Source organism: Hippocampus comes, unplaced genomic scaffold (genome assembly GCF_001891065.2).
Source record: "Hippocampus comes isolate QL1 unplaced genomic scaffold, H_comes_QL1_v1.1 scaffold78, whole genome shotgun sequence".
NCBI lineage: Eukaryota > Metazoa > Chordata > Actinopteri > Syngnathiformes > Syngnathidae > Hippocampus > Hippocampus comes.
The window spans coordinates 1,437,548-1,448,742 of NW_017805798.1; the positions used below are offsets into that span (position 1 = coordinate 1,437,548).

General features: G+C 46.9%; 1 protein-coding gene across 1 annotated transcript in view; it reads left to right on the top strand.

The window, feature by feature from the left end:
• The window catches only part of tmem8b (transmembrane protein 8B), a 33,884-nt gene extending 23,558 nt beyond the window's left edge, over positions 1-10,326 (top strand). Inside the window, exons 9-13 of the mRNA XM_019885500.1 lie at positions 783-925; positions 2,456-2,634; positions 3,364-3,510; positions 6,408-6,524; positions 9,461-10,326. Of these exons, the coding sequence (XP_019741059.1) occupies positions 783-925; positions 2,456-2,634; positions 3,364-3,510; positions 6,408-6,524; positions 9,461-9,796 (922 nt within the window). The 3' untranslated portion in view covers positions 9,797-10,326. The remainder of the gene's footprint in view (positions 1-782; positions 926-2,455; positions 2,635-3,363; positions 3,511-6,407; positions 6,525-9,460) is intronic.
• Positions 10,327-11,195: the final 869 nt, after the last annotated feature.

The window sequence follows — 11,195 nt, forward strand, 5'->3', positions numbered from 1 at the left end:
GACGATGGTCTTTTTGTACAAATCGCAAATAAATAATTCCATTGAGACATTTTTAGGTCATGAGCATATAAAAATACCTTTAAGCATGAAGGGTGAAGGATGAAAGACATGCAGGATAAATATGGAAAATTTCACACGGGTACCTCAAAATACTAAAATATTGTCTTTTTTGTTTGACAAAAGGCTGACTCAGCTAAAGCCGCTAATGGCTCTCAGGCCCCAAATGACATTCCCCGTGACCTTCTACTGCCTGATTAAATATAATAAATATCATCCTAAACTACAGTCCAACATAAAAAGCCTGGCGGTGTCAAACTGTCATTCATTAAAGCTATGATTTGCTTATTTGATCGGGAGACAGTAGTAGACTCTGTTAGCTTAGCATGCTAACTTCTAGCATCACTTTGAACATTGTCACCAACAATACATTTCATTGTGATGATTCACCTCCTCCCCCCTTTTTTTTGGGGGGGGGGTGATCGCCACAGAATGAATTCAACACATGTCTCAAGGCACCCTTATTTATGGAAGACATTCAACTTGAAACTAAAGCAGTCATGTGCTACGCTAATGCACCACGAACGGCTTGATTAACTTCGAAAATCCACGGATACGGTCCAACTTCAAAGCTTTTGATTTACACAGTGCATTTTTCTGGCTGAGTTGAATCGGGGGGCAACTTTAATCAACCACATTTCCACATGTCTGAGGCCGATAAAAAAAAAACCAAAACAGATAAATAAAGAAATACATCTCTATCTGCATATTCGTATACGTTGCAGTTTTGAGGTGTGCTCCAACATCACTGCAGAGGTGTACATGCGCGCCTACCTGACGCCGTGCATCAACGACTGCGGCACGTACGGACAGTGCAAGCTGCTTCGCACCAACAACTACCTTTATGCCGCGTGTGAATGCAAAGCAGGTAAGGAGCTAACGCCAATTGCATCATGTGAATCCAAAAAAAAAAAAAAAAAAGAGGTTGTTTTCTGCAACGGATTTGACGATCCGCTGATGAAATCTATCGGTTGAGGTCACGCAGCGGCTGATGCTAATCTTTTGATTCAAGCAATTTGGAAAGTACAATGAAAAAGGCGCTTAATGAAGAGCAGCTCTTCAATAAATTAGGAGCTTATAAAGCTAAACAAAGCTCGTTCTTTGAGGGTTCTTGAAATCCTGCTTTGATTGCCAAGTTATCAGCGGCGCTAAATTTTACCGTCGTTGCTTAAATGTGGTTCAGCTCGTGCCCCTGGCCTCAAATTCTCCATTTGGCTGCGCTCACAAATATTTCATTCACGCCGTCTTATCCAATTTACCTCTTGATCGAGCTCCAATTCGTGTTGCGCAGAGGCGATCTCACCAGGAGGCCCTATGTTGCCGGATAAAAAAAAACAAAAAAAAACTTCCCAAATCCCTCTTTTGCATATTTCTCCACAGGGACGGCGTGTTGTTTACAAAGACGACCTGACGAGGGAATAGTTCAGTCACTTTATGAGCGATGCTGCGCACTAAAACAATGTTGGGTCGCCTTCCTCAGCCACTTGTTGTGTAGCTGTGGATTTTGGGAAGGTTGGGGTACTTTACCAAGGTTGGCTTCAGTATTTTGGCCCAGCAAATTGGGTTGGGGATTGTATTTGGGTGGGCTGAAGAGGTGAAGCTGTTCGTGGACTAAAGTTGAAGTCAATTTGATGTAACATTCTTTGAAAAATTTGCTGGTGGCTGGACGGCTCAGTGGGGAACAATGCTTACGTGAGCCACAGGGATCCGGGTTCAAATCCCGATCAGGGTGGCTGACCCGCCTGAAATTCATATGAAAATGAAAAATTGGTTCACTTTAAATACCAGTTGGGTCAAAAATGCACTGATCCACCTTTTGGGGTTATTTATTTCACACCAAATTGTATTTTTTTTTTTCCACCCAAATTTTGTGTTAAACGAACAACCTAAATGTTGGGTCGGTCCCTTTTTGCCCCAATGTGTCTTATTTTTCACTCACATGTTTTTAGAGTGGTGACCCCTGATAGCGGAAAGTTGCGTCGTCTTCTAAGACAAATAGTCATCCAATTTTTAATTACAAACTATACTGATAGCCTGATCATCCATCCGCGCCGCCATCAAAAGAACAGTGAACACAAAATGACAAAATAATACAACACAACACATAGGACTTATCAATCCTGAGTGAGCTTTTTAACTTTTTTTTTTTTGTTTTTTATCTTGCCCTGCACAAATCTTTAAACGTCTTAAAAAAAACAAAATAAAACAAACCCTCCCCCCCAAAAAACTAAAGCTCATGCTAAAACTAATAAAAATGTGACTTAAAAAAAAAACTGTTTTAAGAACGAATTAAAACGATCCAAAAAAGAAGTGAAAATGAAATACAAACTAACAATACTGAAAACAATCCCCCGCTGACACAACCGCGATGCGCGCGTGTGTTGGCTGTGCACATCAGGCTGGGAAGGCTGGGGATGCACAGACAATTCCGAGGCCTACTCGTACAGCTTCCAGCTCCTCTCCACCCTGCTGCTGTGTCTCAGTAACCTCATGTTCGTCCCGCCGGTGGTCATCGCCGTGCGCAGCCACTACCTGCTGGAGGCCTCGGTCTACATCTTCACCATGTTCTTCTCCACCGTGAGTCCCTCCAGACAATCAAGCAGCTCTTTTGTCGCTGTGTCATTCCACTTATTTCATGATAGGACAAAAGACCCCTGAGCTTTGGCGGAAAAGCCTGCGAGGCAGAGCGCTGACAAGGAACGCGCAACCGACCAGTCTAGACATTTGAAGTTAACCGCGTTATCAGTCTTGTCAGTTTTTTTTTTTTTAACTCTTAAGGGAGCTTGCTTTGACAGAATAATAATATGAAACGGAAGACTCGTTTAGAATCGAGGCATCCATCTAAGGACAATGATTTGTTGAAATGGGTAGAGTTGAAGTTTACTGTCAAAGTAAACACCAAACAAAGAGAAATTCATAGTGTATTTAAAACAACCAAACAGCTTTAAAAAAAAAGCCCCCGTGAGCTTCATGCTAACATATAGAGGAAAACGCCATTGACATGCTAGTGATTAGATTCCAAGCGAGACCCACTTTGATAAAGTCTCACAAGATATACTAACAGCTTGCGAGACACACAATGGCAGTTTTGACCTTTGTTGCATTTTGTCTGACATTTTTCCAGACATCTTTATTAAATACAGAATCCGCTGCCCTCTTTCAAATCACAACCACACAAAAATGACATTTAAAAATAAAAAGTGATTTTTAGTTGTACGTTAGACCATCAATTTTCCACCCATTTCCTACAGTACATCGTTGCGACATCGTCTCACGTCTCCCGTTTTGTCTGGCCCTTCCCGACAGTTCTACCATGCGTGTGACCAGCCGGGCATCGTGGTCTTTTGCATCATGGAGTATGACGTTCTGCAGTTCTGCGATTTCCTGGGCTCCCTCATGTCAGTGTGGGTCACGGTCATCGCCATGGCGAGGCTGAAGTCCATCATTAAACAGGTACACGCTGACGACTTAGATGACCGTTTTTCTTTTGTACACTACGTTGGGGATTTTGGGCTTGCTGAGATTCTACTTTCTTCTTTTAGCGCTGAGGTCTGATGATCCTTAAAGAAAAGACAATTTAGTGAGTGCTAAGCTGTAATGAGTCAGTTGTGTGTGTGTGTGTGTGTGTGTGTGTGTTTCTCGTAGACAGAAAGATCAATACGTTTGGTTATGTGACTGTCTGCTTGTTGACACGATGCGCGGAGCAAACACTAACAGGTGCGGCTTCTCCACGGGTCACCACGGCCCCGCTGTGAGCCAGGATGGCGCGTGTTCACAAATGAGACGGAAAAGAGGCGGGGGACCAATGGCAGGGCGCGTGTACCAACATCTGCCGTCCTCCAGAGTTTTGCTTTTTGCTGAGCGCTGCAGTCCGTAGCCTCTAATCAAATGCGCGTCAGGACTGGCAAGTGCAAGTGTGTGTGTGTGTGTGTGTGTGTGTGTGTGTGTTTGTTGAATGTCGAGAGACATTGTGGGTGCGTGCGCGCAGCGGCGGCAGCAGCAAAGGACCTGAGATTGTAAATATATGCTATAATTAAAATTTCACACAAGGACTTTGTAGCAACCTCAAGGGAGCCGTTAATCTCCACTGACTCCAGGCTAATGCGCCTTCAATCGGTCCGAATCAAATATGACACCATCAGACTTTTACGCTGTATTGATTTCCCTTTTTCTTGTCGCGTCCTCTACTTGATGTTTTGGATGGTCGCGTTGTACTCAATAGAATAGCTGAGTACCAGGGGGGGGTCGAGGGGGGGGGGGGACCTGATAAACTCGTGGGCAAGTTCAGAGCTCCGCTAAAGACTGACCAAAGCTAATATGGATCAAAACCAACATGTAGACTTGGAGACATGGAGACTTTCGCACTTTCTGCGAATTTCCCGCCATGTGTTTTTGGCACTGCTTTTTCTCCTGAAGGTCGCAGGTGAGTTGGATCGTAGATGGCAGACTTTGAGCGAGCGAGACGGGGTCGGACCCGTGAGTGCTTGCCTTTCACACTCACTTTCATACCTCAGGACAGTTGAGCCCTGCGTGTGTTTTGAACGTGGCGAGAAGCTGGGCGAGCTGGGGGGGAAAAGAAAATCATACATTTTAAAATTTCAATTCCCTGTGACGGTGGTCCGGTGGTTAGCGCGTTGACATCACAGTGCAGAGGTGCAGGGTTCGATCCCGGGTCCGCCCTTTCTGTGTGGAGATTGCATGCTCTCTCCGTGCCTGCGTGGGTTTTCGCCGGGTACTCCGGTTTCCTCCCACATTCCCCCCCCCCCCCCCCAAAAAAAACATGCGTGGCAGGCTGATTGAACGCTCTAAATTGTCCCCAGGTGTGTGAGCGCGGATCGTTGTTCACCCTGTAATGGGCTGGCAACCGGTTCAGGGTGTCCCCCGCCTACTCCCCGAAGACGTCTGTCATAGGCTCCAGAACCCCCCACGACCCTTGTGAGGATAAAGCAGATCAGGAAATGGATGGATGGTTGGATTTCCTGTGCCTTGAGTTTTCATTATAAGTTAGTTTATAGTTAATTCACTTCCCGTAGTTTTAATGACTTTCGAGGGGATGTTTTTTTTCTCTCAAAATGCTTTGTTTTAGTTATTAGTCTTCATATTAGTTTTGTTAGTTTTTGCTTGTTTGGGTGCTAAGATTAAAAAAAAACAAATGGCCACTAAGTATTGTGTACTATAGTAAACTACAATTCTCCAAATAGTATTTGACCTTCCTTCTTCTGAACGGACGCACAGCAGTACCTCAACCAATACCTTTAAAATGAGCCCTGAAAGCCCCCCGCCCCGCTTCACCGTCAAACCTTCCCAGACGTCTTGCACTTGAGTGAGTTCTGCCGTAATTGAAATGACACCGGATGCAGCTTCATCGAAAAACGCGGTCATCGCCACAAAGGGAGCGTGCGGCGCACCGTTGTATTTTGCCACGCGGGTGATGGTGTCAGTGTAAATGACAGATCAAAAAATTTAATAAATAACCCCCCCCCCCCCACACACACACACACACACACACACACACACACACACTTGAATCCTCCGAAGCTCATCCATCACCATGACAGATAATGATTCATTAAGGTGCCCGGCCTGTCGGCAGGCGGTCACATGTCCGCGCTTGAATACAGTACAGTGGGGGGGTACGTGCGTGTTGCGCCAACAGCGACTGCGTGACCCGTGGCGCGACGTGACTGATGACTGCTGCCGCACGACGCCGCACCCCTCCTTCCCTCGTCTATTCCAATTAGTGGTGTACTCCTGCGGGCGGGTCATCCCTTCCCTGCTCGAAAAACCACCAAATGTCTCCTCACGTTTCCCCCGGCAGACGAAACGCAGACGGCGGGCGTGTGTGGCATATCTTATCGATTTCCAGCCGCTCCCTCCACTCGCACTTTATCTTTCCCTTACATGCTTGTGGCTTTGTGTCAAAATTGTGAGCTTGACAAAAAAGAAAAAAAAAAAAAAGCAAACAAAAACTTAAGCTGGTTATTTATAGACGGTGCTTCACGTCCTCCTCTCTGTGCTTTGTTGTCATGGTTGTGATGGCGGCCGCTCACCGCAGAGGAGGCCCGCTTGGATGAATTTTGTTCCAGTTGCACTTTGGAAACGATGCTGCCTCGAGATATAAATTCAATTTGTTTCCGGGAACACGCTCGTAATGTAAAACACCCGTTTTTGGTATGTAAGTACATTTTAATTTTTGATGTAGTGTCGAGATACCTTCAGTGAAGAAGTACAGTCCACGTTTGCACATGATTGGACTTGAGGTTGCTCCAAAATCCTTTGGAGCCACTCGACATTGATGCATGTGCTTGTTGTTGCCCCCCCCCCTCACTCCCCCCACTTTTTTTTTCAAGGTGCTGTATTTGCTGGGGGCCATGTCCCTGTCCATGGCTTTGCAGTTGGACCGTCACGGTTTGTGGAACCTGCTGGGACCCAGCTTGTTTGCTCTGGGCATCATGGCAGTGGCATGGGTAAGTCCAATATTTGCTCTCCAACAGACCCTTTTTTCTTTTTTTTTTTTTTCCCAACCAAGCACTTTGCTGCTATTTGAGATGTATTGCTTGCCCTAGCAAAGGTCCTGGTAAATTTTCATGGGAATTTCAGATGGAGTATTTAGGGACGGGGGGGGGGGAATAGTCCAATTTGGAAACTATGGTGATTGGAGGAAGCGATGAGAATTATTGGAGGGTATTATATTTCAAGCATGAATGTTGCCGCATCACTGTGGGCGTGACGGCTGAGCCAGGGGGGCAACCCCCCCCAAAACAAAACAAAACACTAAGTCATAAGAAGTGGCTGTTGGTGGGGCAACTCAAGTAACGACAGTCCTTCCATAAAATCGGGTTGTTCTAAAGGATTTTGCCAAATTAAATTTCCCTCAACTACATTTAAGTTGCATTCGACGAACCCGCCTTCAATTTGATTCCTTTCCATTCATGCCAGTTTCCCCCTTGGAAAATTCCCATCCTTTGCAGCCCTCCTCAGACTGCACCGACGTAACATCAGGACATTTGGCTCGAAGCTAATGCCGCCGGGGTGTGGGGGGTGGGGGGCGTTTGACTGCCCCCAACGCTCTAGTTCCTCCCGCTCGTAGGTGTTAATCCGTCACTTCGGCTCACATGTGCGTGGCTAAAGAACTGCGCCCCTCCGACCGGCGAAGCCTTTTCACATTAGCACCGAAGGGCTTTTAAAAGTTCTGCAGCCTGCGCGGGTATTAGTCATGGCTTACAGTTCCATTACAAGTCATCGTGTGCGTGAACTGACTCTTTTCTCCGACCTCATGCGCGCTCGGAAAAAAAAATACAATAAAAATTGAACGGCACACCTCCGACGGGGGCTGCAAAGAACACGGCGTGCGGCTTCACCTACAAAGCGACGCGTTGAGGAGTTTTGTCTGCCGGAGGATCCGCCAGACAGCACGCGTGTTTAAATCGACCGCCTTCGGTTTTTGAGCCCGTAATAATAGACCATTTCGTGTAATCACAGACCCGAGTCTTAACGTCAACCCTTTAGTCTCGGCGACAATTGCGATTTTCACCCCTTACGTTGACGTGAATGCAAATGCCGCGTGAGATGCGGCGGCAATATCTGCAGAACACAATTAATTGCGGGCTGGCATCTCGTCTGCGCCGATGAAAGCAGGTGACGGATCGACGCTGACAGGTCCCGGTAGCCGCAGCTGAACGATCACGTTGCTGCCTAAACGTCCGGCGCATCTCTCCATTTGGAGCGTTTTCAACAAGCGCGCCTTCATTTTCGAGACTGCATATGCGGCCATTGTTCCCGCCGGCAGACGCCAACAAATTAGAGCAGTCAAGCGGAGGGCACCCAACGTTTGCCGGCTTTGCAGGAAGTGTCGTGCGCGCATCCAGGTCGAAATCTGTCACCGCCAAGCTCTGTAATTCCCCAAACTAAACCAGCTTCCTGATTTACGCAGGAACAAAGACCTCCCCGGGTTCCGACAAACAGTAAAACACAGCGGTTGAGGGTTTTTTTCAGTTCAATTATTTCCTGAACCTCACCAGTATTCGACATGCTAATTTAATCGCCGCCATTTTCCAGCTGGAATCCATGTAATTATTCTGCTCACTGATGGGTGCTCTATATCTGTCTTCACAATCCATCCCAAGGCGCCTTGGGAGACATATCATGCAAGCAATCAGTCTTTATGAATGGGAATAAAAGGGAAAGACTGGAACGTGTCGCCGGCGCGAAGAGAAACATGAAAAATCGACCCGCTCAGCACTTAGAGCCTTTTCGGGCCACTTATGAGCGGATGAGAATTTTCCGTACTAAACTCAAAACGACATCCGGTGACGATGCCACACGGGGGGAACAAAAAAGGAGCAAACAACAACATTAATTGTGTTTTAGTGGCAGCCGCGGCGCGGCGGCGCCATTGAAAACATCGATCTGTTGATTGTCGCCAGCATCGCGTGCGGCAAGAACATCAAATCAGTTAAAAGACACCAAAAAAAAAAAAAAGGAAAATAGTCCCTTAGTTGGGACATTGCTAAATACTGATATGCCGTGAAAGCTGTTACCTGGAAACACAAAATCCAACTTGAGGATTTCAACTCGCCGTGATGCGCGTTGTCCAGATGCACTTAGGCCTCTTGTTCTTGTGTTCAGCGCAGGTCAAGACACATGCAGCATATTACAAACCCCCCCCCCCCAAAAAAAAACGTACATACACAGCAACATCTATGTATTAGTCGACACATTGACTTTCACCGCTCCACAATGATGGTTAGCACTTAAAGTCAAGCGCCAATCGTGTTTCAGCATCAACAGCGAGGACACCTTGCGTTTTGGTCCGCACAGGAAACGAACATTGGTGCCTGGAATTTGTGGAACTGCATGACTACAAATCGGCCCGGTAGCATGGGAACTTGCAAAATATGCAAGTCTGACATTTTCTAGTTACTTTGGTAAATTATTACATCGCAACTTTCTGTGTAAGGTGAGAAGACAAATTGTTTCGGAGTTTTATTTTTTTAGGGTGGCCAACGGCCCTGTATCTCACTAGACTAGATCCACCCCTGCACTGAGCAGTAGCCGAATCCCTTTTCCACATTCATAACCAATTTATGAGTAGTAGTGGCGCCGATTTTTTATTTTCTTTTTTTCGACACTGCACTTTCTCACACTGTCCATCTCCACCCGATTTTTTTCTTTTAGAAATTTACTAGAGTTGTGGGCCCTGTCAAATGTCCTTTTTAATATCTGCCGCGGGCCGCTGAAAAACGGGTGGTGGGCCGTAAATGGCCCCGGCCCCTCTTTTGGACACCACTGGTCAAAATCCCCAAGTCAACTGTCAATTAGCGAATTCACAGATGGCGCGTACTAGGCGCAGTCCGTAAACAGCGCGTAATTATTCTTTCTCTTATTTTCCCGGTCCGGTCAGACGGTGCGCACCGTTCGCCGGCGGCGATGTTACCCGCCCACCTGGAAGCGCTGGGTGTTCTTCCTCTTCCCGGGCACGGCCATCGCCACGTCGGCCGTGGCCCTTTACGCCTTCGTGGAGACGGAGGAGAACTACTTCTACATCCACAGCATCTGGCACATGCTGATTGCCGGCAGCGTGGGCTTCCTGCTGCCGCCCCGCGCCAAACCCGACGCCAAGGTGACGCCGCTGAAGCGCCGGCGAGGCTGCGGCTATCAGCTGTGCGTCAACGAGCACGAGGAACTGGGCTTGGTGGACCCGGCCATCATTTCCATAAACAGCATCTGCACCAGCTGATGAACTCCCGCACTGGCGCCTCCCTCCTCCTCCTCCTTCTACCTTAGTGACACTTCATTGCCTTCTTTGACTTGGGACGTTCACACACGGGAAATAAGCCACAGAACTTGAAGAACAGATGTAAATACTTTTATGCAGATACCGACCCATGGTCATCTTCTTGTCGTCATGGTTACCGTTGTTGGCCCGCCCCCCCCGTGAAGCGACGCGACACCACACGGTTCGGTTGCTACACTGTCCCAACGTTTCTCGCTAATTGATCCATGTCAAGTCCGTTTGATTTGTATCGCGCCACTTCACAACAGAAGTTATCTCGAGGCACTTTACAGATTGAGCGAGTCAAGAACCACACTCCAGACATCATACAGCGGAACCTGAATTTACCAGACCCTGAACCAATTCAGCGGGCAAAAAGTAGCTATCAAAGGCTGACAGTTCCGGAATTGGTTGCATTAGCATTACACGTGTTTCTTGCTAGCACTGCTCTCTCATCCGAGGTATAAGAGACGTTACGGTAGACCAGAGCAGCCTAAAAAGTGTGCCGTTATGGCACTCATCTTGGCAGAGGCGACTTTGTCATCAAAACAACGCATGCGTCGGCCATGTTAGCATGGGAGAGCATTGCTTCAAAATGTAATGTAGCATAGATGTTAGCTTAGCATCCGCGGCTCCAAGAGTGCGTCGTATTGACCTATTCGTATCATTTTCACTGGAGTGAGTGGCGTACGCATCTCTTGACCATACTCATTTTGGAGAGTTGTTGTTTTTTTTTGTAAATCCATCCGATCGTAATAGAAGTGAAAAAAGACAGCGCTAACATTGTGGCTCATGAACGCGACCAGACTTTCCAATCGAGTCACGTTTTTTTTTTTTTTTTTTCATATTTAGTGGACGCTAATTTTGTGCGGTACAGCACGTTTTTACACCATGAAAAGTACAAAATTGTATTGGGTGCCTTCAGGCCAGGAACAAAAAAAAAAAAAGTACTTTGATGTAACGGCCAGTCGGCTCTAACGGCTGACAACTCAACCCAAATAGTCTGTTAAATCGAGGTTCCACTGCATAACAATGTATAAAAGGTTTAAAACCCAGGCCCACCAGGACTGAAGTGGACCATCTTGAAAAGGTTCCACTTGGCCACTCACACCAGCACACCATGCAGTTGAACACAGGACATCTGCACCGGCATTAGTTTTCGCTGAACCACAAAAACACGGCGCGATTGTCAAAGAAGAAGCAGATCGAAACAAAGACAGGAAATGAGCAAAATAGGAAAGAGAGAGCGAGAACGTTTCGAGAGAGTGTTGACAACGGCCCATCGTCCCATTCACTGACTGCGCCCGTGCGTTTTGGCGAACAGAGACTCTCCACCCTTTACTTTTCAACCAGCGCTCTGGTT